Source organism: Leptonychotes weddellii, chromosome 8, assembly GCF_054177405.1.
Source record: "Leptonychotes weddellii isolate Sample4059 chromosome 8, ASM5417740v2, whole genome shotgun sequence".
Taxonomy (NCBI): Eukaryota; Metazoa; Chordata; class Mammalia; order Carnivora; family Phocidae; genus Leptonychotes; species Leptonychotes weddellii.
The window spans coordinates 55311841-55338257 of record NC_138376.1 but is presented as its reverse complement, the minus strand read 5'-3'; the positions used below and the strand labels follow the sequence as shown (position 1 = coordinate 55338257).

Genomic DNA, 26417 nt, shown 5'->3' with positions numbered 1-26417 from the left:
TTATATGTAGACTTTTTATTGAATATTGGATTTGTTCTTTACATAGAATAATTATAACAGGTTTATAAAAGGATGGCTATATCCAAGCAATCTTTGCCTTTTCACCAAAGGAGCTTTATTTTTAAAATGTAGAAAGATAGAAAACATATACTATATTGAAATAGTTAAACTGAGGGTAATCATAAAAGTTATTAGTCAGCCCCCAGGTAAGAATTTATGAAAAGAAAAGCATCAGTTTCAGGATAAATGAGGAATGGCTTTTTTAAAAATGTTATTTTTCTACAAGGGTGGACTCTTAAAAGTTGATTTAAATGTGTATAGTCTTCAAATTCTTAATTAAAGTCTTAATTCCTAAATAAAGCAATTAATGTTCTCTTTAAAAAGACAAAACTCAATCAAGCATTTTATTTTAGCCAAGGAAGTGAATCAGAAGTGGGAATTTCACATATGCATTTTGCCTTAACATCTCTTTCTCTCAGGCATAGGTTTTTATGTTCTTTCCTTATGAAGTAAGGATCACATTGCTCTCAAGGGTTTTCACCCTTGAGAGAGTCTTTGTGAGAAATTGGCAAAGGCTAAAATGCGGAAACGTTAATATAAAATGTTTTTCGTGCATCTTTAGCTGATGTTGCTGTTGGTTGTTTGCAGTTCCAAATCCAGAATTTTGATATTGTCTGCAGTCCGGTGTGGACCAGTCGAGATAGATGCTGTGATATTCCCTCTAGGGTAAGTAAAATGGAATGGAATCATGTCGTGTCTTAATAGTCCTCCCGGAATAAGGGATGTGGATGCAGATGGTCCGGGAGAGAAAGTAGCACTCAGCAACTGAATCTCCAGGATGGAGCTAAGGGACAGGCATTATGTGCATGCTCATCCCTACCACAGCTCAGGCCAATGACCCCTCCTCCGAAAGCCAGGAATACACAAGACCACATCTGGAAATTCTCCCTAATGGCCAGAGTGGTTATGTGTAGTTAGAAAAGTCCTGCTGAGTCAGTGGGTTTGATAAATCTACTTATTACAAAGCCCTCCTATTGCTTGTAAAATATCAGCATTTTACAGAATAAACCCTGATCTCTGTGGATATCCAAGGCTTATGGTGGACGTAACAATATTACTTTGTGAGATGATGATTTTCCCTCATTGTATCTGTGTAAGTGGTAATAGGTACGAAGCTGAACATAATGATGGATTGGACTCTTTTGGCAAGCAATGAACTGCATACATCCACAGGATGAATGTGTGTTATTTATTCAGCAAATACTTATTGAGCACCTATTTATTATAAGCCAGGGAGAATTCTATGTGCTTGGGCTACAGCAGTGAAAAGTGAATATTCTAATGGAAGGAAGGCGGAGAGAAAGAATTAACAAGTAGCTATACACTACATTACAAAGTAGAAAGTCCTATGATACAAAGCAAATCAGGGTGAAGGGATAGAGAGCCAGGTGAGTACTGTCAGCCCCCAGTGATAAGGTGAGGTTTAAGCAGAGACCTGAAGAAGCGAGGGAGCGGACAATATAGATAAGGGAGAAACAGCATTCCAGTCAGAGTAGACTGTACATGCAAAGGCCCTAAGGCCACAAAGTGCCCTGAATATCTGAGAAATATTAAGGTAGGGGCTGGAGCTACATGAATGGAGGGATGGGGGTAGGCAGTGAGATGGGCAAGGTGGTGCTGGTTTGTAGAACATGTAAGGCCCTGTAGTCCCTGGAAAAGATTTTAGATTTACCCCAAATGAAATGGTATTGATATCTGAGCTACTCAGCATTTCTCTAACACTGGATTAAGGAAAATTGTATTAAATTACCAGTGGTCCCCGTGGTGGTTTCGTAAACATTTCTTTGTTATGTACGGTTTCCTAAAGTAAAACAAAAAATAAAGACGTAAAGGACCAAAGCAAGATTCAACATAAGACTATTTGTCATGCTAAATACAAATTATTTCTTCACGTTGAGAAACAGATTTCCTTGTGTATATAAGATAAATGTGTGTGGTGGGGGGAGGATTGGAAGTCATTTTGATCTCAATTCACAGGCAAATATGCTTTTCAAAATTTCAGAGAGATGAAGCAAAATGCCCTGCTCTTCCAAATGCTTGCACATGTACACAGGACAGCGTTGGACCTCCAGGTCCACCCGGGCCTGCGGTAAGGGAACTGCAGCAGTCCTAGCTTTTCCTCTAAATCTTCGACGTGATCATCTTTTGGCCAATATATAGTGGATAAAATGCTTCCAGCCATCTGTATTTTCTAGGACAGAGCAAGCTAAATTGTAGACCATTTTTTGTGGTATGTTTTGAGATCTGAAATGGAATAAATCAAGAAGGAAATTTGAACACATTTGCACACATTTTTCCAGTCATGCAGGAATGAATGATATTGGCTAGTATTTAAGAGCTTTTCTCTTAAAGATGTGGATCTGGGTTTCCATCTATAATCACATGAGTTTGAAAATTTCTTCCATCTCCTAAACGCTTCCTGTATATATGTTATGGAGCCATGGTTGAAAGGCTGATCCAGAGCAACTTGTTTAGAACCTAGGATATGTATATTTTATGTAGCAGAAATATCATGAGAATAACATGTAAGGAGGGAAATTTACATATGTGATGATATTATAAACTCCAGGTGAAAATATAGGGATTTGGAATAACTGGAGGAAGAAGTCTATGACCAGGTCTGTTCATGGGGGTGGGGAGGCCAAGAAAGTGCAAGGAACAACATTGAAGATTGCAGTGATAGATTACACTAATCAGCGTGGAACACCTTGATTTTGTCAATCCGGCATCTAACCTGGTGTGGTTTTGTGGGATGGAAGGGATACCTCTAAAGCCTATTGGCTTCTTTTAAGAAAATGGCTAATTAATGTAGGAAAAGCTCAGAGATTCTCAGAACACCAAATTTTATCATACTTGGGTGATAGCAAATAATGTAAATTGATTTTAGGTTAATTACAAACCAGCTCCTCACATATAGAGTCAAATGTCACTGGAATTACCACCATTCATTTATTTTTTATTAACAGTGACTTATCTGATTTATATTTGTAATCATAAAATTATATCCTGGATATAACTTAGATGTTTTTGAGAAGTAAGGATTTTTTTATCCTCTAATTATAAGATAATACTATTGGATGTCATTGTCATATTTATTTTCTCTTTGTTCAGTGAACTCTGAATTCCTGCTACTAAAGTACATGTTCTGAGATTCTGAGAGTTTAAGGATACTCTTCTTTTTGCATATTAATTTCTCTGAAGAATGCATTCATATAATTCCAAAACAGAATTTTCTCCTTACTGTATTTAAGTAATGCTTGTTTTTTTCCATTAAACTTCAAATTTTCAAATAAATTTCAAAACTTGCTAATGATTAAGAAAAGTTCAGAATATAAAAGTGAGACACTTGGGCGCCTGGGTGGCTCAGTTGGTTAAGTGACTGCCTTCGGCTCAGGTCATGATCCTGGAGTCCCGGGATCGAGTCCCACATTGGGCTCCCTGCTCAGTGGGGGGTCTGCTTCTCCCTCTGACCCTCCTCCCTCTCATGCTCTCTGTCTCTCATTCTCTCTCACAAATAAATAAATAAAATCTTTAAAAAAAATAAAAAAATAAAAGTGAGACACTTGAAATGTACAAGGTTTTGAAATTCTCTTTCCCCACATATTTATATGACATGTAATATTCACTTCAATATTTTGAAGGTAGCTATAGAAGTATTGCCTAGAGAATGCCCTGCTTCTTGAAGTAATTTCTATATATCAACTTCTCCCTACTTTCCTTATTGTCACCCTAAAATGTGTTCTTACTATGTATTTTAGGGAGGACCTGGTGCTAAAGGTCCCAGAGGGGAAAGAGGAATCAGTGGGGCAGTTGTAAGTATATTTTAGAGCGCATTTAAATTTTCATGTATATGTTGAAGTCTGATTGTTCAAATTTCTACTAAGGGGATATGAGACCTTGAGCAAGTTAGTTCAAGTGTAGTGTGCTTTAGGCAATATAAATACTTAGGCCTTGTCTCTGATTGTCAAGACGATGAATTAGACTAGCCAGAGAAAGAATTGTCCAAGGCATCTCACTCCTGTAGGAACTACACATAGGGAATCTGCCCAAGAACCTAAGGGTTCTGCTGCATGCAACACGGAGACACAGAGCCGGTCACGCATTCATCAGTAGGAAGACCCACAGGGAGCAGAGTCCCGCTGGAACCCTGGAGAGGGCTGGGAGCAGTTGTGCTGCTCTTTATTTCACCTGTCTCAGAGAAAGAGCTGAGTGGCCACGCATGCGTTCACTGGGGGTCATCAACCCCTTTCCACCAGGTCCGACTCAAGCTTATTAGGGCAATCTATTATGACGATAATGTGTACTTTTCGTCATAATATTACTAATGATAATCTAACCCAGTTAGGAAAGGGTGAGGCTGGGATGCTAACCCAGGGTCCTGACTCCAAGTTTTCACCTTTTCCACCTGGACACGTTGCAAAGAAGCTCCAGCATAGCGCATCTTCTTAGTGGATATCTGTATTTCCTTGCTTGATACACATTACATATATACATTAGTCCCAGAAATAAGCCCAGTCTAAGAGAAATCAGGACTAGCTAAAACTAAATGAAATCCACCAAAATTCAAGCTTTGATCTCATATGAATTCATGAATATAAATCTATGAATGTATCATATTCAGTGTGTTTTACTTCTTTTAAAAATCTACTTCTAATGGGACTTTTGGAAATTTAAGTGCTCTTGTGGTGAAAAGTGTTATTGTGCTTTTCAACTGATCTTTAATGAGTAATAAAGGGAAGAAAGGAATGGTATTAATAAATGCTTTTATAGGTGTGTAGGTTTCTAAAATGTTCACAAACATTATATGATTGATATCTTAGAGTTATGATGATAAGCTTCTGATTGGATGTTAGCCCTGGAAGGTCATTACATGACTTTGTGGTTGTTTCTCTCTGTGTGTTTTAGGGGCCCCCTGGCCCTCGTGGAGACACAGGTCCTCCAGGCCCCCAGGGTCCTCCAGGTCCCCAGGGACCCAACGGACTCTCTATTCCGGGAGAACAAGTAAGCACGAAGGCTTTCTGTATTTCAGTGAGGATGGTGGATTAACATTAAGTTGAAGTGGAATATTTTTTACTGTATTTTGCCAAACTCAAAAGTTTTCTGGGAACTCAACAAGGTTAGTCATTGGGATAACTTCCTATGACTATAATTTCAGATATGTAAATAGCGTATGTAATAATGTATAAATGTGTAGATAAAATTATTGCCACTAATTTGACCTTTAAAAAGTAATAGGTGATGCATTTATCCTTCAACATCCTGAAAGCTTTGAAATTACTTTCAGCCTTGGAAGCTCGTGGCTAATATTGATGATTTCAAGGCAAGCTTGCATTGTTTATCTAGGTCATTACTTCCTTAAAAAAACTTTTAAATAAAATGTTGACTTTTTGTTCCAAATGCAAATCTGAAATTACAAAAAGGTTTTTACCCTTTAAGACTCATATTTTATTTAACTACTACCATTTTTTCTATGCCTTAAAATAAACAAAAAAATACAGTAGATGAATAAGCATACGATATAACTGCATAGTTTTAAAATTGAGTCTAAACTCCCTGTTAAGATGCCTTAACAGATAAATTTTTTTGGCACTTAGAGGAAAAATAATCAATATCAGATATAGCTAGAAATGAAACATGTGGAGGGATAGGGCTTTCTCGCTCAAAAGTGTTGACTACATCTACTTTTAGCTTCTTCTGTCCAAAAGGGAGTTTTGGGGCCTTTACCTGTCTTATTACTATTATTAAATTAATCAGTTTTAATTAATTCAACTTGGCCTTTGTAACAATGTCTTTCTAGCATGTAGTTATAAAGACCAAAATTATGTTACAACATAATTTTCATTGATTGACTATCTTTCTATTAATATTGCACCTAATTAGATACATTAAATAAAAAATAGCTTTTTCCCTTCAAATTTTATTTCTGTGAAAACCCCATATGTTAAACTATGTTCTTTTAAAGTAGTAGGTATATCATCCCGTAATTATATAAAATTATCCTCTAATAAGTGGAAATCTCAACACAACATTTACAGTTTAAAAAGTGAGCATCAATCTCCAAAATGATTTATTCACCTACACAATATAAAATGTGTTTATATTGGATTTATGAAGTGATGGAGATTTCAGAAGTGACTCATGTCTTCCCCTTTTACTTAATCTCTGTAAAATGCCTGAGGCCTGTTTTCCCATTGCTGCTCTAGGGGCGCCAGGGGATGAAAGGTGATGCTGGAGAACCAGGACTTCCCGGCCGAACAGTGAGTTGTTCTTCAAGTTGCCTTTTCTTTCCTTTGTCAAGCGCCATTTGAAAAGTTGCCCTTGTAGTGCCCCAAAAGGTGAATGCGGGTGAAGCAGCAGAGCAGAAGCCAGGCTATGGGCTTCCCATGATTTCCATTTCATCCTGTGGTCTTAGTTGTCAAGTTTGTGCTGTTCAATTCAGGTGTCGGCTTCTTGACAATCATCTACTATATGGCGGGCACTGTGATTAGTTCTGGTTTTCTATTGCTTTTCAGAGTCCCCTGAAATATTTTTTAAGAGATTTTATTTACTTGAGAGAGAGAGAGAGTGAATGTGCATGAGTGGGGGGAGGGGCAGGGGGAGAGGGAGAAGCAGACTCCCCACTCAGCAGGGAGCCCAGTGCAGGGCTCCATCCCAGGACCCTGAGATCATGATCTGAGCCGAAGGCAGATACTTAACCGACTGGGCCACCCAGGCGCTCCCCCCCCGCCCCCGCTGAAATTGTTTTCAAGCATTTTGAAGAATACAAAGTGTTTTTTCCCACGTAGGAACTATATTACAGCGTTTCACTTGTTTGTTTCCTTTTGTGTAGGGAACCCCAGGATTACCTGGTCCACCAGGACCAATGGGACCTCCAGGAGATAGAGTAAGTTATCTTGGGCAGGCTCTGATGATGTTGGATAGGATATCACATTGTTGCCTATTAATTAAGAACCCTCCACAATTCAGTCTTCATGGCTGGAGATGCAGGATTCACAGGTCTTGTGGGAGGCTGAAGAACTAGTATCAGTGGACTACCTGACACCAGATCAATCTCAAGGTCCCATGAAACAAAATGGCGGGACTTTGGGCAGGTCCTTGAAATTTTCATTTTGGGAATTTTAAAAAACTATCCTATTCAGAAAAAAAGTTCATAAAAGGAGTGTTAGCTGATTGGAAAGAGACTCAAGGATCCTAACAAATTCTTTTAAATCCTAAGATTAAGTTCTTTTCATGAGGCAGCTCTTATGTAACTCTGAGAGTAGTCTTAATTTCCATGGCATTTTCTATGAAGTCAGGACAGCTTTTCTATCACATGTAGAACTCAAATTCCACTTTTACACCTTGAGGATGGGATAGACAACTGGTACTTAGTAGGAATTTTGCTCCTTTGTGGCAACTTTTGGAGTTCTCTTGATTTATGATGGAATCGGTGCAGGAAACCTCATCTTTTCTAGGACAAGTAATGAGAAGCACAGTGAACATAAATTCTATGTTTTTTTTTTTTTTTAAAGATTTTATTTATTTATTTGACAGGGAGAGAGACAGCAAGAAAGGGAACACAAGCAGGGGGAGTGGGAGAGGGAGAAACAGACTTCCTGTGGAGTGGGGAGCCCGATATGGGGCTCGATCCCAGGACCCTGGGATCATGACCTGAGCCGAAGGCAGACGCTTAACGACTGAGCCACCCAGGCGCCCTTAAATTCTATGTTCTATTCAATGTTACAGAAACATTTGGTTTCATCGGAAATGACAAATACCTTAATAAGAGATTTTAGTGTCACTCAGAAACAAGGAACTGTTGACTTTTCAGTATCTTAGGGGTCAGACAACAGCCCAGAGTAGTCTGTATTCTGACTAACCAAGTTAAAGCTTGTGATTAGCAGCAGGATCTGAGAGAGCTTACTGTAATAGCTGTCACTAACAAGCTGATTTGCTAACCTTAATACCTCTAAGACACCAGGCAGAAGAGGAGGGTAATTCAGTTGGAGCCAAGATTTGCCCAGATAATACCGAATGGTGGCTGATATGCCAGTGAACTTTATTTGCCTACTTTTGAGTTTGAGAGAGAGAGAGGTCAGAGAGAAGACTGTGTTCTTTGGAAATCTGTAACCTGGAGATGGTACTTATGTAATACATTCTTCTGACTCTTCTGAGACTGGCACTTCAGTTTTTTTGCATTCTTATTTTATAATAAAAGACAGTAGTAAGATTGCCGAGGTGACAAGTTGGTCTATTCAATTAGAAAACAAAACCAAAGATCCTGCAATTAAGTGATGATGGGCTGACTCACTTGGTGCTGTTATTATGGAAGTCTTGTGGGACCCATTCCGTCCAGCCAGTGTGGGCTTCCTGCAGATACAGTAGGTCGCCAGTGATACCCCATCAACAGATTCTTCCCCGAACTGGTGGTCAGGCAGCCATTGCCCCCATCACTGCTTCTCTGAACGAAGGAATGGGACGGGTCTATGCTTTTTTGCTTTTTCATTCTCAAACTCTAATTTGTGAATCCAACTTTGTGGTGAGGCCACCCAGATCTCCCAGGCTGAGAGTGAGGAAACTTCTCAGGAAATCATTCTCCTCTTTCCCACCCAGCCTTGCTCACCTACCTACCACTTAGTTTCCTACCACTGATGCTGAAAGTAGGGTGCACAGCTGATGGAACATGAACAACTTTGGAAAGTTAGATAGACTTTGGTATAGGCATCATGGCTGAAAAGAAAGAAAGAAAGAAAGAAAGAAACTTGAACTCTGTGGTGGAAGAGAAGAGAAGAAAGCTCAGGAGAGCAAGCCCAAAGACCACAGTGAGGAAGGAAGACTTGTTACCTATATGGAGTTGGGAGGAATTGGATGCGTGTGTTGTCTTCAGCATAAATGATTTGCAAAATGAGGCACAGCTTTGGGAACCGTTAGAAAGAAACAAAAGAATTGCATGTATAGGTATCTAATACATGTGTATTCATGAAAACAACCATGGGTCTTCTCAGCCAGCCTCACTTAAGGGGAAGCAGCAATAACCACTGCAGCTTTGAAAATGGAGAATAAAGTAAAATTATAGCCCAAAGTTCTGCAGATGGCTCAGTGGGCAGACCTTCTGAAGACATCAGAATAAGATCCTCTTCAACCCAACTTAGACATATGTTTCTTCTAAAAGAAAATGGTTGGTTGGACCTAAGTGTTCATGGATGGACATTTGAGATATATATATATATATATATATAACATTCAGCCTTAAAAAGAAGGAAATCCTGTCATTTGCAACAACATGGATTAAATTTGAACCTGGAGGACATTATGGTAAGTGAAATAAGCCAAGCACAGAAAAAAGAAATACCAAATGATCTCACTTATGTATGGGATCTAAAAAAAGTTGAACTCATGGAGGCAAAAAGTTGCATGGTGGTTGCCATGGGCAGGGGTGAGGGGGATATGGAGAAATGTTGGTTAAGGGCTATAGAGTTTAGGATGGATGAACTTTGGAGATCTAATGCACAGCATGGTGACTATAGTGAATAATACTATACAGTATACTTGGAATTTGCTAATAGAGTAGATCTTTAAATGTTCTCATCGCACTCAAAAAATGATAACTGCGTGAGGTGATGTATCTGTCAATTATCTTGGTTGTGGTCACATTCCACAGTGTACACATACATCCAAACATCATGTTGTACACCATCAATACATACAACTTTTGTCAATTATACTTCAATAAAGCTGGAGGAAAAAAAAGAAAACGGTTGATCAGGAATTTCTTAAGCTGACTGAAAGAGGATTATTCAGAAACGTAATACTCACCTAAACAAACAAATAAACAAAAGAGTGTCCTATATTGACGTTGGAGAAATTTAGATGGAAGAAATGCAATTCAAACTGCCTAAGCAATACCACCGGGGCATTTTTGCTTCTTCAGTGGCTCTCAGAAGCAATGTTGATGTTACATCAGATGAACTTGGAGTCTGTTTTTTGTTAAGCAGGCCTGGATCTCCCAGAAAACAGTCTGAAATCTTTATCTGTTTAAGTTTCTGGGAAAAAAATGGGTGGTGGTGGAATATTTCTAACATAATTTTAAAGAAATAATTTAAACTTCCTCTGTCGTAAAATCAATGGAAGCATGGATACTTAATGCAGGCAGTTATCCAAATGCTCTTGATTTTTGCTCGAATCCAAGAATATGGATGAAATTATCAATCTTATTCCCTGCAGAAAATGAGACAAAAATCTCCTTTGACAGAGGAATGCAAGAACTATAAAAAAGACCTGACTCAGAAATCCTCTGCTGAATTTCAGAGATCTCGCTGTTGGAATGAGTGCTAACTGGGTAGCAGAGTGACTCATTCCAGGCAGAGGTCATCTGGCACTTGGATGGAGGCAGGTCGTGAGAGCCACGGAGCAGGCCTGCAGGGCAGGGTGTGGCACTGCAGGGACACGTCTGTCTTTCCAGTCAACCTGACACCCATGCGGATCTGGCCTCCTGTGCGAGATGAGGAGAGACAAGTCACTAAAACAATTAGCTGAGGATCTGACGATTTTCTTTCGAGTCGAAGAGGGTTAAGACAACTTCACACCTTTCCAAGGTCGGGGAGAGAAATGCCCCTGGAGTGGAGATATCAGTGGTCCTGCCCTTGGCTGCCTGGCCATTGCTTAGGAAGCGAGGGAATTTTTACTCAGGTGGTTGGCCTTTCCTTCATCTTTTATGATACCATGAGTTTTGGGCAGCAACATTTCCTTTCCTCCCACTTTGATTCTTTTTGGGCTAGTTTGTGAACATTGACTTTTCAGTAGAAAGTGTTAGCCTTGCTCTAGGCTTCCTAACACTCGTACAAAAGCAAAAGCTAGCATCTTTATAAAAGGAGTCTACCTTCTTTGGAGAAGATTAGTGTGACTCTTAAAATGACTTTATTTATAACTATATAAATGAATAAGTATGGAAATTAACTATTCAGTAAAAGGCATAACATAAATTGGAAAGCATTTTTTTGGGGGGTATATTTGTCTTCATAGTGGAAGGTTACTTGCAGTTGGATACTTCACTCTTCACTCTTAGTGAGCTCTTTAGTGCCTTTCCTTTTCTCTTGGTCATTATTTCACTAATCCGAAATTAATTTTATGTTTACAATAGGGCTTTACGGGAAAAGATGGTGCAATGGGACCCAGGGGCCCCCCTGGGCCACCGGTAAGAAGTGAATGGATTACATTGTTGTCTCCCCACCACAACCCCTGCCCCCATTTGCTTGGGAAAAGCCCAGGAACCTGGCCTTTGAGGCACATTCCGTCAGTGCTGTGGGGTACACTGTCAAGGGAGCTGTTGGCTTTATTTTCCTAAATCAAAATGGGCTACAGAAAACAGATGTGTTAAAATACAGAGTCTTTCTTTTTAAACAAGTTATGTTTGAAAAATAGAAAAATACCTCTAAGTTGGCCACTAGCTGGTTAGTGCTCCTGTTCCTTCCAACCCCACACTGAGTGGTAGGGTTTTAAGACCTTACTCGTTACTTTCTGTTCTAAAATTTTAGGAATCTATGGTCTATTAAGATTTTAAGAATCTAAGTATTTCAATTTTAGGGATATTTATTACTGACCACTATCAGTCATTCTGAGGAAGTAAGTTTCACCCAAGGAGGTCTTCTAATTAAGATCTTTGGGGAAAATACTGAAGCCAATGATTTGGAAAGTGGCATCTATATACCTGCATCTGGGTGAGATCATAATGAACTTGTGTGAGGTGATGGATGCTCTTCATGTCTGATGGTAGGATATGAAGACTTGAGAGCATGTGTTAAAATAATGTTATTATTTATGTTTAATATGTATGTCCTCAGGTAGAGGAGAATTTAAATGTATAGTAAACTTGCATTTTAAATATTTACTACAGATTTAAATATTTACTATAGAGCTTTGCATAATTGACAAAGTAAAGGATTAACTGTCCTACAAAATTTGATGATTCTATTTTAAGGAAATTTTAGGCTTTAGAACATAAGGTATTGGTTAGGAGATATTATAAATATTTTATGAAAAATAGGACTAAGAATTTTAAAACTGTGTTAAAAGCAACAGGGAGAAATTCTTATGGGGTGAAGGGTGCTCACATGATAGAAGAAAGTAGAAGGGTAGAGAAGGCACCAAAAAAAAAAAAAAAAAATGAATTTCTAGGCAGAGAGCAGGACTCCCAGCAGCAAGGGAAGACTCGGCCACAGTGGTGCCCAATTTAGCACAAACCCAGCTACTTTCTTAATTTCTTCCCCAACCAAAGTTTTCACTCTTGTCTTTTGATGGGTTTTCTGGTTTTGCAACAGAGATAAACTAAAACACAGGGATTGCTTTCTGCCAATTCATTTCGTAACCAATCTACTAGAATCACAGTCTGTGAATTGTGAAACTGTGTGTAGGTACAGATTTTTTTCAAATGGTCCTAAACTGTATTTGGGAACTATATGCTCCACAAGATTGAGAATTATCAAGATTTTCTTTTTTCTTCATGCTATCTTAAAATTTGGTTTTACTCTTCCCTATTGCGTGCCGCTTCTGTGAAAGGCTTTTAAAGCTGGCCACGTTTGCTAGCTTACTTGAGATGGGATTTTTCTTTCATTGTGTCCTTCCCTTTCTTGGCCTGGCCCATGTGTTGCAGGGAAGCCCAGGCTCCCCAGGCGTCACAGGACCGAGTGGGAAACCAGGAAAACCCGGAGACCACGGCAGACCTGTAAGTGGACAGATTGTGTGTCAAGAGGCCTTTCCCTGTGGCTATAAATAACGAGGATGCTACAAGGCTTTGGCCTATTCATGTTATCTCTGTCGTAATGGGTTTAAAGCATTTGTTGAAACTATACTAAAACCCATGGATTTCACTTGGTACCAGTTCTAAAATTTTTCTCTCTAAGTTATAACATTTGGGGATGAAAATTGTGGTCATAGGGTTTCTTTAAAAGGAGAATGGGATCTTGAGCCAAGACATATTTTTGCACTGTATAAACACTCAAAGCTGGGTCAGCAGAATGATTCTTTTATTTAGGAATGGTATGCTGCTTAAGATAGAAAAATACGTGATGGTGGTTCTCGGCGCCTCCATCCCGTCCAGAGTTTTGCAGATGTTAACCCTTCATGAAGTCATCCAGCCATGCATTCACTCATTTCTCTCTCACTGAGGATGCTAGAACAGTAGTCCCAGGATTAAAAGGATTTTTCTAATCCACTACTTTACTTTTTTATACGGCCCTGCTCCAATTTATATACAGTTTATCTTTCTTTCAGTCAGATGGTTTGATTAAAATAGTAGTTACGACGGCATTATGCCGATCTGGTATTTTCAAGTTAGTCCCTCCAAAACTGAATTTGAAGTTCCTAAAATCACAAATCCAGAAGTATTTGTAATGACTGTTGAGCATCATCTTCTTCTTTACAACCTTTTTCTTCTTTGTATATATGAATTGTGAAAATATTTTCAGCAGTTTATTTGTCTCAATTGAATTCTAAAAGATAAAAATTTATGTCAAAGATAATGAAGTCCAACTATTAGCAATGACACAAGTCCATCAGGGCTATTCTCTGGACAGAAATCTTTTTTTTAAAGTATTGTCCAAATTATATAAACCCCAACTTAAAAACTGTTTAATGTCAAAGAAACTTAGGGTAGAATCTTTATGTGACAGAGCCTGCCTTCCATGTTTACATAAAATTAAGCAAGCAGCATAAAGATGAAAGGACTCCTGATACACTTTACAATCTGTGTGTACCCTAGCACATGAATTTATTACTCTCTTTTCCTCAATGAATCGTAGCAGAAACTTCACAAGAGCAGTTAAAAGCACATGGAACTTTTCTACCCATTCAGAATTCTATTTCATTTGACTATGACTGAAATGGAGTTTCACATAAGAATCTACCTGATGTAATTGATGGCTGGAGCTAGACACCTAAAAGAAACTTCTGCTCCCTTTACTTGAAATGTGATCTCTAGATACTGGCAATAAAGATGATTCTTACAAATCATATATACTAGAACAATCTCAGAGTGGCAGTAAATTAAAAAACACACGCGCACACACACACCAGGAACAATCTCAAAGTAGCAGTAAATGTAGGATAAAAAATTCCTTGAAATTTACAGAAGGCTCCAGACTAAGTCATAATAGTGTTTCCATAAGAGTCTAATATTTTTGGCAAAGGGAGCACCAAACTCTGGTTTCTTATAATTTGGTAACATTTATTTGGACCTTACCTACCCTCTTTTCTCCCTTTATTTTCCTCATTCTTCTAAGGTGGCAAATTGCTCCTTCTTTTCTTCTCTTTTCTGACGTACCTTTAATTTCTTAAACTACAACTAGCAGATGGGTGTATAAAGGTCTGAGCAAAAAGCTTGGCTCAATCACTGTTAGCTCATGTCATTAGCTATGGTCACCAGTTGGTATCTTCTTGCTAACTTGTAACACATGATGTTGTACAGAGGGTACTTTAAGGAACTGCTTGTGGAATATTTGTAGTCATTCACTCAACACCTGGTTAGTGCTTAAATGTGTTAGCCTGTGTTCCAGGGTCTGGGGATACAACAAAGTTTGTGTAAACAAGACAAAGTCCTGGCCTTCATGGAGATTATTCTAGTGGGGGATACAGACCAAAAATGTGTAACTAAACAATATCGTTTCTGGTGGTGTTGAGTGATACGAAGAAAAAGGGAAAAGAGTAAGGGGTCAGGGAGTAATTGTGATAATGAGAAGGTGGCTATTTTAGATATAGTAGTCAGGGAGCCCCTTTGAGGAGGTGACACTGTTGTGACGTGAGGGAGGAAGCTGTTTGAAGATCTGTGGGAAGGAGATTCCAGGTACAAACAAAAGCCCCGAGTGAGGAATGAGTCTGGCAAGTGACAGAACAGCAGAGAGGCCTGCATGCCCTAGATGAAGGGCGTTGAAGGGGAGAGGGATAACAGGCAAGGTCGGAGAGCTGGGCAAGGTGATCATGTGGACCATCTAGCTGATGATACGGAATTCTTATTTTGTGCTAAGTGTGATGGGAAACCCTTAGAGGCAAAGGAGTGACATAATCTTATTTCCCTTTTAAAAATATCACCCTGGCTTCTGTGTGGAAAATAGACTCTATAGGGGCAAAATGGGAAAACAGGAAGGCCAGTGGAGAAGATATTGGAGTTGTTCAGGCAAAATTCTTGGAGGCTGTAAGAAGTGGTTTGGTGTGGGGTATTATCTGAGCATCAGGTTTGTCAATGGTTTGGATGCTCCTTCCATGATAGCAGTTGGCAGCCTAGAAACACATTATGGAAAGACGAAAACTTCTTGCACTTTAGAAAACTTTTTAAAGATCCTCTGGCCAGTGAGAGGCTTGACAGAGTAGGGACAAATATTCTGTGGCTGTGTTTCAATTTGGGACCACCATTTGGATTGAGTTATTTAGTAAGAGAGACACATGGTTCCTTTTATACTCAATGTACACACACACACAATAATTGGAAGAAGTTAGAGATATATATTGAGTTAGGAAATTGACCAAGAGCCCACTGGTTCTTACTAGAACTGAACCTGGATTAACCTCATGGACCATCTAAAATAAGAAGCTGAGCTACCCAGTCATGGTGTAAAGGAAAGTATAATGGTACCGAGGGCAATTTCTCATCCATATTTTAGTTCCAGGCTTATACCATGAACAGCATCATGAATGTATGCAGAATACGTAAGTTCTAAATCTGTGATCATAAAATTCACATCTCAGCACTAATTTGGGGGATATGTTTTTCTGAGAGAGACAGACAGAGAGACAGTGAAAGAAAGATTCCTTTTTACAGACAGGCAAAATGCGAGTAACATGGATAAAAATATGCTGTGTCATTTTGCTAATCTGTTAGAAAGCAGACCTTGCTGTCTTTCATCATGTGCCTTCATGAATCATTTTAGATCATGTTTGTCAGTTTCTAATCTATGAAATTCCTGTATTTCAGGGTCCATCTGGATTGAAAGGAGAGAAAGGCGATAGAGTATGTATTTCTTAAAATTTGATTTATGTTTATTTTGTGTGTTAAACATTGAAGTCTGAAACTATAGAAATAATATACTAATGATTCTCATTGATTTAATTAACAAGGGAGACATTGCTTCCCAGAACATGATGCGAGCAGTTGCAAGACAAGTCTGTGAACAATTGATAAGTGGTAAAACTTCTTTTATTTTTAATGTATGAATGGTTTTTAAGTTTATTGCAGGAAAATGCAGAGTTTGAGTCATAAAGTTTCTAAGATACATGTTTCAATTTCATTTTGATGATCTCGTATTTTTATTCATTCTCAGTTTTGGATCTGGTTAGATAAAACTAGTGATATTTTAATGACTGTTTCATTAACATAAAATAAGAACCCAAGGTAAAAAAATAACTTGTTATCCTATACTTAATCTGATGCAAAATCATTGAAAGGGCTTTTCAATTTCCTTATTAGGATTTTCAGTGATCTTCATCTGGGTATATGTAGAAGCAGCAAATGTTGGATTTTTAAAGTTTTAAACTTTAAGTTATTCTATGACTTTAAGGAAGGAGGCCCATCAAGATTAATTTGATCATAGAAAGTACATTTTGGTGGGGACGTTTTTATTTCCCTCCTTATTTTTTTGAGACTCTTTCTTCTTATCCTATGAAGTCTACCAAGTAATAAAGTTCAATGCCCACAAACCGAGTATGGCCTTAAACTCAAGGTTCCCTATTTCAGAAATCTTAACAGTGTTTCTTCAAGTGTGATCCTGAGGAACACCTGCATTAGAATCACCTTGTTAAAAATGAGGGTTCCTGGGCCACACCCCAAACATAGCCAATCCCTGTCTTTGGAGATGAGGCCCAGAAATCTGTATTTTTCAAAGGATCCCACAGGTGATTCTAATTGGCACTACAGCCTGATTATCATTCTTAGGTACACACAAAAATAGTATACTTTCTTAATTTAAGAAAGGTTCTCTTTTGAGTGGCATCATCTGGCAAAACATAAGGCTTTATATCAGAGCCATATTAAACTTTTACAACTCTTTTATGGTTGATAGTAATGCTGTGGCTTACTGGTCAGTATTTTGTGGAGACAATTGTTTATCAGGGATCATTTTATCCTGGACGGCTGGAGTGTTTTATTTTTAGGCTTCTAATTAGAATGTGTCCTAGAGGGGGAGGAATAGAGATGGATTGCACTAGGCACTAAGAGAAAAGAGTTTCACCATCTCATCCCTTCCCTACTGGGTTTCTTACTAACAAGTCTTCTTTCTGTTTGTAGGTCAGATGAGCAGATTCAATCAGATGCTGAATCAGATTCCAAATGACTATCACTCCAATCGCAACCAACCAGGCCCACCGGGTCCCCCAGGCCCCCCTGGCAGCGCGGGGGCCAGAGGAGAACCAGGACCTGGTGGGCGACCAGGCTTCCCTGGCACACCAGGGATGCAGGGACCCCCAGGTGAACGAGGTGGGTTTCTCTGGCTGCTACGCAGGGATAAAGAAAGTTTGCAAGTGTGGGATCTGGGTCAGGTTGAAAAGCACGTGGAAGACTGAACTTGGCAACTGCTTTAACTATTCTTGTTTGGACAGCCCCAGAAGAGCTGTGTGTCCATGAACCTGTCTTTTCATTCAGGCAGCCCCAGGCCATCGAGATCTGTATCAAAGAACACAGGAAGATTTTGTCAGGAGATCTCAGTAAAGATAATGCTATATTCTGATGGTTGTTGTCATTGTTGATGGAAGAAACTGTATTTTGGCAAACTGGGACGCTAAAATCTGATTAATTATTGTGACTGGAAGGAGTTGGGCACCAACTGAATGTACTTAAGCAGCCCTACAGTTTTAGATCCAAATTCTTTTGGTTCCTTTATTCAGGGCCTGGCACTGGCCTTACGTGTTTGTTTGGCTTTAATTTCATGGTAGATAAGTGTCATTGAAGGAAAAGAAGAAAAACAGGATTATTTGATTCCAGATGTTTCAGGACTCTGGGTGTTCGCTTTGGTCAAAGCAGCAGCTAGTATTCTGGAGAAGACTTAGATACTTCGGTAATTCTGACGGTTTGGTTGTTGTGCAATGGGGCTACCAAAGATAAGATACCTTTAAGATGTTTCTCAGTGAGTTGTAACTATTTATTCAAGATTCCTGTTCTAAATTACTGTTTCTAAAAAGAATATATTTGACATGTTTGTTTTCTTCAAATAATTTTTCCCCTGACTTGTAGCCAGATTTGTTTCTTTGCCATGAATCTGGAATTACCCAAATGTCTAGAAAGAATTTGGCTTCAAGAGTGAACTTCTGTGAAAAATTAGGTTCTGCTTTCACTAAAACAAGTGAATTACTTGAATTAAGCATTATCAGTTAAGATGAAAACTATGTGTTTCCCGATAATTTTCTCCTTGTGCTTTCTCTTTTTGTCCTCGCTTAGGGTTGCCGGGAGAGAAAGGTGAAAGGGGTATTGGGTCTGCAGGACCTCGAGGGCTGCCTGGCCCCCCAGGTACGTTTGCCCGGACATCAAATAAGTAAACAGCAGAAACACTGGGAGAGCATACAGCCCCGAGATTCACCATCTAATCCTCTGAGCTTCAGGCAGGCCTGCCACCACGAATATATTTTAGCAAGAAGTTCAGTTTGTATAACCTTCTCACTTTTATGTTCTCTTTGTTCAAAAACCTATTTGACTGTGTTCCATTAAGCATTTACTATAACTTTAATATAAGAGGGTAAGAGTTTTAGTGACACAGAGGGTTTCTGTTTTCGTTTTTATGGAATTCCTATTTGTTTTGTTTGGCCACATAGCCTTTAAGGATGGTGTTATTTCCTGTTTCTTCTCGTATTCTTCAAGATGTTGCTAGCAGACCGAGAAAATAATATTCTCACTAAAAAGCCTGACACATTGCAAGATTTCATTCACAGTTTCTTTATTGATGTTTTGGAAAGAAATAATAGTCGTCTCGTTGTTTTATGCATTTCATTTCCTAAACTGAAAATGGATTTTTGTTTTTCTTCGTTGTAAGGTCCACGAGACCCTTGTAACCAAGGTTAGCCCTGGTGGTTAAATCTTTACATTTATGCTAACCATAAATAAGTATAACTTGATCCAGAAATAACATCCCTTTGCATAGTCTGGAAGTGTGAAGCAGGCGCTCCCATGTTTTCCTGGTAGTCTGATGTGGCTAATATAGCCATTTTCTTCAGAGAGTTTTATCTCTGTAAGAGTGGAAGCCATTTGGGGAACTCATTGATATCTTTAGTTTGGCTTAATTCTCTGTAAGTCAGTTTTCTTTGGATAAAATCGTTAAAGTAGTTCTATCTCTGTCATTAACTCTCGATGGATCACTGGTAAGAAAGTTCCACACTTTAGTTCATACTGGTGATCTCTTAAGGAAATATTTTTTTCTGTACCCTAGTGCATCATCTAGTCTTGAAAATTGTTGATTGCCTCAGGAGATGTATTTAACAAAAGGGGAAATCTTTGTTTTAACCCCATACTAGGTCCACAAGGAGAATCCAGAACGGGTCCACCAGGGTCCACAGGATCAAGAGGTCCCCCTGGCCCCCCGGGTCGTCCTGGAAACTCAGGTATCCAAGGCCCCCCAGGTCCTCCTGGATACTGTGACTCGTCCCAGTGTGCCAGCATCCCATACAATGGGCAAGGCTATCCAGGTATGTTGTTGCCCGTGTAGGAACCCAAATTCACCTGAATTAAGAACGTTTATGGCAATCAAGTTCCCTAGGATTGAAGGAAGGTTGATTTGGGGATTTCTTGAAGATATCAACTCTTTCAGTTACGTGTTTTGATTATGTAGTAACATTGTTTTCTCTCAAAGCGTAAAATATTACTTCATTGTTAGGAGTTAAATAATTATTTGCTTTTCCTTCCTGTATTTCTACATTTGCCAAATCACATTGTAAACCTCTCCTTAATTTCTTTTGGAAGTTCAGAGAATGCAATCAAATGACTTTTTTTTTTTTTTAAACCTAAAGATTGGGAACAGGGATTTGTTGAATATAATTGTAGAATGTCAAGAGTACATACAAAAAATTGTTTGGAGAATCTAATATTTAGGCAAACTACTTGATAACATGGTGCAGACAACTGAAAATAATTCACTGTCTCACGCTGTCCATAGTATTAACGGCCATGAAATCTGGGACTTGATTTTTTCAAAGAATTGGTAGGGCAAATCTAGTGTTTGACCATTATTGAGGCCAGGTCTCTTATACCTGCTTTTGGGGATGTGGGGACAGGGGAGATACGTTGATCTGGGAATAAGAAACTCATGCTGTGGTCAGTGGTGACCTTTTCATCAGCGCACCCTCAAGCATCTTGCAAGTTTTAAAAATGATACTGCTGTTTGATATGGTTGGCTACTAGCAAATAGTGCATGAGTAGTTGAATATCTAAATATCTATATATCTATATATTTATGTGCATACTTATATATGACCAAAAGTAATAATGAATTTTAATGCCAATTTCTCATGCAACTCGTTCACAAAATTATAATTTACTTCTTTATAAGATAAATTTTAATTACCTCTACCTTATGGTATGTATGAATAACTGGAAATATATGGATATATATATATATATATATTTTAACCATTACATACTTAGATGGATGTGTATATATATTTTTTGCATAGTAATTCAACTTTTAAAAACTATCATCTTTGACCTGTTTCAGGTTCCGGCTAACAAATTTTCTAAGTCGCCAGTGCTGCTTACAGTTTGAATACATGAAAATCCTGTTTCTGAGATGTTTGCGCACGTGCTTATTAGGAAATGAGTCTGTATGGAAATTTCACCACAGATATGGTTAAAGAAGCGGGTGGACATCATAAAGGAGGGTGGAGACTCTTTATACTAACTTGAATGAGACAAAAGCAGTGGTGTTAGTTTATAAGCCTGATGCCTTTCAGTAATAATGTAGAAAAATATTATTAAAAAAAAAAGTGCAAACCCACAACCATGAGGAGCCTCAGTCGTGAAAGAGGCGCATAATAAAACTACTAACCAGCGGAGGTCATGCCATTTTGAGAAAAACAATTAACCTGGTTAAAGAGAAATGTCTTATGTAAATAATAAACTAATTGTGGCTTGTAAATGATTTGTATGTGATCCTGTCCACTAAAATCACTTAACAATTCTACAGTAAGCTTCTGCATCAAAGCCTGCTGCTTGCTCTGTGCCGGAATAACACCGAATGGAATCTCCTCATCTCTTGCTTGTTAGCGATGTGTCTGATTCAGGGCATGTGTCTTATTATTCTTATTTTTTGTACATGTACTCTCATTTGGGTTTTGTAATTGCAAGTTTCAAACCAAAGTTTTACAATCACTTTTTTTTTTTGCTTCCTGTTTCGCTGTAGTCACTGGGGTTCCTTTACCCACCGAACTGTAACTCAGTCTGTGGGAGAGACAGCCACAGAAAATGTCCTGTACTGTATATTACCTGGTGATAGTTGAATTTCACCTCCACAGTTCAGTTTCTAGGAGCCAATAACACTTCCCTTTATCTCCTCATCTTTCCAAATTGTTCTCTGAATTGAGGAGTTTGAACTCATGAACAGTGGCTTGGGGATTCGCGAAAATCTTACCTAGGTTTCTGCGTTTACAGTTCTTTGGCGCAGCCTCTGACCGTTCCCAGGTACTTGTGCAATGATTGTATGTGCTGCTGGATCCTTGAAGGTTAAAAAAAAGAAGTGCCATTTTTATTATTTGATCATCACCAAATTCTCTCTGCAAATGGACGTAATCAGAACATTGTAACTTATCTATTTATAGTGATGAGATTAAGACTGGAGTGCCATCACCTCGGGTGATGATTTAGCTTTTGCTGTGTGTGTGCCTTCCAAATCATGCCATAACTGTAATGTTGAATCGGACAGAGCCGTACGTGCCCGAGGGCGGGGCCTACCTGCCCGAGCGCGAGCCCTTCATCGTGCCGGTGGAGCCCGAGCGGACAGCCGATGAGTACGAGGACTACGGCGCCGATGAGCCTGGCGACGAGCAGCCTCCCCACGGGCGCTGGCGGCGCGCCCTGCCCCGCAGTCCGGGGCAGTGAACCTGAGACCGCGCGCGCAGCGCTGCCACGCTGGGGGGAGGTGTTGGGATTTTCATTGACAGGTCAGACAGCAGTGTACGTCTTATCTGCGATGTTTCTTCCGGCGTTGCTTCATCCAAGAGTATGCTTTCTGACTGTAGAGAACCTTGTTTCTGCAGGAAACCTAGCTCGCTGCACGCAGTCTTGTAGACATTTTTGCCTTTGCCCTTGAAATGCTTGCAAAATACTTTGCTCGCAAAAGCTGCAAGGAGAGAACGTGCCTTGTGCCTTTAGTTAGCACAAAAGGCAGCCTCAGTGAAACTCTTAGGTTAAGCAGTAAGTCCTGGAACCCAGAACGACTGTGTATTTCGAGAGGGCAGTTCATCTTTTCCACTACTTGTTTGCAATTCAGTTACACCACGATTCAAGTAATTCCCCTCCTCAAACGGAAAAGGAGGAAAAAAACCCAACTCCATTGCAATTATTTATCTTCCTCTTCTATCTTCTGTTATATGTTAGGGCATAGAATGCTCTTATACATCTCCTTTAACAACCACAAACTTTAAGCCATGTAGCTGAAATTATTGTATCAACTGGATACAGTTCCATATTGCCTTAAACCTCCTTGTTTTAGACACACTAACATTTATGCCAAATTGCAGATTATTCTGCAAAGATGGAATTGCATGTTTGTGTTGTATATTTAGTATGAACTTTTTTTTTTCAGAACATGTTTCTTAGTTATCAAAAGCAGTTGGAAAATGTTTGCAAGACTATGAATATAGAATTGCTGCTTTTATATTTTAACTGCAGATTGTGAATTTCACTGCCTTATATTATTTATTTCTGAAACAAAAGAGGCATTTTTCAATAAAACTACTGAAAATTTGACATGGTATGTTTTTTCTTTGAATGGCCTTTTGGAGTGTTCAGGCGGTTGTCACAACAAACAAGTTTATATCCTTGGATATGGTTACAAATCTTGCTAATATTATTAAATTATGCTAAATAACTTTAGATTTTTAATGATACAGTGAAGTCATAGAGAATGTTGAGAGCCTTAAAAAGCTCAGCAGATTCCAAAGGCTTTATTGGGAATCTAGAGGATGTGTGGGTTGGTGGAAAAACAACGAGGTATCCTAGGAGACCACAAACAACCAACTAATCTTTAACAACCCACATGATTTTGATTTAATCACCTTCCTATACCATATTTTACCCAATAACATGTTTAATGCAAAAAGGAAAATTCCTTAATGGAAATTTTTACATTTAGTTTTAAAAATTTTCTAAATGTAAAAATTTCCTTTTGCACTTTGGTGAATTCAGTAACTTCATTCTAAATAGCAAAGAAAACAATGTAAATGCTGGTTTGAAAGAAACAACATCAATCGAAGGAGAGAGGTAGTGATAAAAAATTTGCTTCAGAGCAAAACATCTGAGTTAAATACTTCCCGGAGATCAAGATCAAAAGGAAACGACAATAAATGAATGCATTGTGTTCAGGAGGTTTCCAACAGATAGTGCTAAAGTCATAGCATTCCCCTGTAATTCCCCAGTACCTACATTTAAAAAAATTTTTTTGTTATTATGTTCAATTAGCCAGCATATAGTACATCATTAGTTTTTAATGTAGTGTTCAACGATTCATTAGTTGCGTATAACACCCAGTGCTCATCACCACACATGCCCTCCTTAATACCCATCACCCAGTTACCCCACACCCCCCTCCCTTCTGTAACTTACATTTTTAAAGTTAGAAGAGACCACTGAGATCATCCCAGTTCAATTTTTTGCTTTATGGAGAAGGAAACAAACTCAGCTAATTAGTATCAGAACAAGACTAGGACTCTAGGTCTTGTGGTTCTTAACCCAGTTTTATTACGAAGTACTCCCCCCTCTCCCCTCCTGGGAACACGTACTCTCCGGGCAGGAGCTTTCAACCCTTACAGTTCTATGAATTTATTCTGATTAATTTTCTGATTCACTTGCGTTTCTGATGCTTCTTAATAAAGAGCCTTTGTATCAGGAGACTGAAGACAGGTTCAGTTCCTTGTCACTGACCCAGCTGAGTACCAAGACCACATGAGTTTGGGGCACAAAGGAATTCCATCTTCTCTCACTGGCTCGATGTGGGTTTGATTTTTTTTTTTTTAAGATTTTATTTATTTATTTGACACAGAGAGAGACACAGCGAGAGAGGGAACACAAGCAGGGGGAGTGGGAGAGGGAGAAGCAAGCTTCCCGCGGAGCAGGGAGCCCGATGCGGGGCTCGACCCCAGGACTCTGGGATCACAATCTGGGATCACGACCTGAGCCGAAGGCAGATGCCCCTTTGGGTTTGATTCTTGACATCAGCGATGCCCTGAATTAACTACCTGCTAGTCTGTGCTGGGAAAAGGGATGAGGGGCCAAGGGTTCTAACTAGGGCATAAGCACAAAATTAATATCTAGTGGAGCTACATGTTGTGATTTTTATTTTCATAGTATATTTGCTCCTTAGGTTTGGTAAATCTTTTTTTTTTTTTTTTTTTTTTTATTTGACAGAGAGAGACACAGCGAGAGAGGGAACACCAGCAGGGGGAGTGGGAGAAGGAGAAGCAGGCTTCCCTCTGAGCAGGGAGCCCGATGTGGGGCTCGATCCCAGGACCCTGGGATCATGACCTGAGCCGAAGGCAGACGCTTAACGACTGAGCCACCCAGGCGCCCCTAGGTTTGGTAAATCTTATGTTAAAATTATTTCTGTAATACCTGATCGAGTGGATACAGACAAGTGATAGGGAGAAGAGGCCAGGTATCCCAGGTTTAAAAACTAATGGTAAAACCCCGCAAAATCAAACATGTGAATGCTGGTTTATTTATTCAAACTTACTTTGGAGGAAACATAGCACAACCTGAAACACTTTCTAGCTCTTTAAATTTGAAAGTGTTATAAGAAATTCATTTTCTATCATTTATATTAGCAGCTAGGGCTCTTATTTTTAAGAAACTAGTCTGAAAGGTCGGAAGGGTTTGTAGCTTCGAATGAGGTCTACTGTGGGAGATATTTCAAAAATTTAAAAACAGCACATACATAGATACTAATTTCTGAGCATTCTTATAAGAATATTTTGTACAGTGGGATTAACAATTTTTTAAGTAAGTTTAACAGGTGGCTGCATGTATATTTTCTCAGATTCGTGAGCATCTGTTTTTGAGTCTGTAAAGAATTATGCTACCTATGGGGTTGCTCAAGCTTGCATTTAATTTTTGTACAAATAAGGTGAATGTAATTGTTCCCAAGTATTTACTATATTTTACATATATTGTACTGTATTTGGCACATTAGGTTATGTCCTCATTTAGTTTTTTGTCATAATTTCTCCATAATTAAAGGGGCTTGATCATACTACCCTCATATGGTTTGAGTGCCTTATAAAGAGTAGCCACTTGGGGCACCTGGGTGGCTCAGTTGTTAAGCGTCTGCCTTCGGCTCAGGTTGTGGTCCCGGGGTCCCGGGGTCCTGGGGTCCTGGGATCGAGCCCCACATCGGGCTCCCTGCTTTGCGGGAAACCTGCTTCTCCCTCTCCCACTCCCTCTGCTTGTGTTCCCTCTCTCTCTGTCAAATAAATAAAAAAAATAAAAAAAATAAGAGTAGCCACTTATATAAAGAACAGCTGTGGTAAATCTTTTATTTTCAAAGGCAATCTTTTAAATACAAATTAACATTGATTCCTAAGTTTCTCTATACTTGAGGTTAGAAGATGAATTTAAATGTGAATGTCTAAATGAACATTTATTAACTTTTTCACTCTTAGATCTGGCTGCTGAAGTCTATTGGAAAAATCACATGGACTTGCTTTCAGGGAATGACCTACACGTGGTCACTTACAGACTGTCTCCCATGCTGATGTCTTACCTGGTTCTTTATCAGTACATCCAGCAGTATATCCCTCCTTGAAGTTCTACAGACAACTCAAAATTAACACATTTGATATTTACTAGGATTAGAATTCAGCTGTGACTAACAGAAAGTCACAAAATAGCAGTAGCCTAAACAAGTAGCAATTTCTTTATTTCTCATGTTTAAAAAGCCAAAGACCCAGGCTCTTGCTATCTTGCTGCTCCTCTCTTTGTGGTTTCCATGGCCCAGTTAAACAGATAATCCAAGATTGTTAATCGAACTCTGGCTATGGTGTCCATATTCCCCTGCAGGAAGGAGAAAGGATGGAAAAAACCCCCCGCCCTTCCATTTAAGTACACCTCCTGGAAGTTGTAAACATAACTAATAATAACAAATTTATATTCCATACCATTAGCCAGAATCTAGTCATTTGATCATATCTAGCTCTAAGTGTGAAAT

At 39.0% G+C, this 26417-nt stretch overlaps 1 protein-coding gene and 1 long non-coding RNA gene across 4 annotated transcripts in view; both read left to right on the top strand.

Moving 5' to 3' along the window:
• COL12A1 (collagen type XII alpha 1 chain) overlaps positions 1 to 22966 on the top strand; it is a 114075-nt gene extending 91109 nt beyond the window's left edge. For 2 of the 3 annotated variants that reach the window (XM_081828555.1, XM_081828554.1), the window contains 14 exons: positions 649 to 726; positions 2063 to 2149; positions 3819 to 3872; positions 4966 to 5061; positions 6264 to 6317; positions 6890 to 6943; positions 11180 to 11233; positions 12689 to 12760; positions 16001 to 16036; positions 16144 to 16210; positions 17309 to 17497; positions 18455 to 18523; positions 19522 to 19692; positions 21921 to 22966. In XM_081828555.1, the coding sequence (XP_081684681.1) occupies positions 649 to 726; positions 2063 to 2149; positions 3819 to 3872; positions 4966 to 5061; positions 6264 to 6317; positions 6890 to 6943; positions 11180 to 11233; positions 12689 to 12760; positions 16001 to 16036; positions 16144 to 16210; positions 17309 to 17497; positions 18455 to 18523; positions 19522 to 19692; positions 21921 to 22096 (1257 nt within the window). In that variant the 3' untranslated portion in view covers positions 22097 to 22966. Of the gene's footprint in view, positions 1 to 648; positions 727 to 2062; positions 2150 to 3818; positions 3873 to 4965; positions 5062 to 6263; positions 6318 to 6889; positions 6944 to 11179; positions 11234 to 12688; positions 12761 to 16000; positions 16037 to 16143; positions 16211 to 17308; positions 17498 to 18454; positions 18524 to 19521; positions 19693 to 20717 lie in introns of all 3 variants that reach the window. The other variant, XM_081828556.1, reaches the window with a different exon arrangement.
• Positions 22967 to 23063: 97 nt separating this feature from the next.
• Positions 23064 to 25466, top strand: LOC145723034 (uncharacterized). The gene is made up of 2 exons (XR_014147752.1): positions 23064 to 24578; positions 24789 to 25466. It is a non-coding gene; the product is annotated as an uncharacterized LOC145723034 (long non-coding RNA).
• Positions 25467 to 26417: the final 951 nt, after the last annotated feature.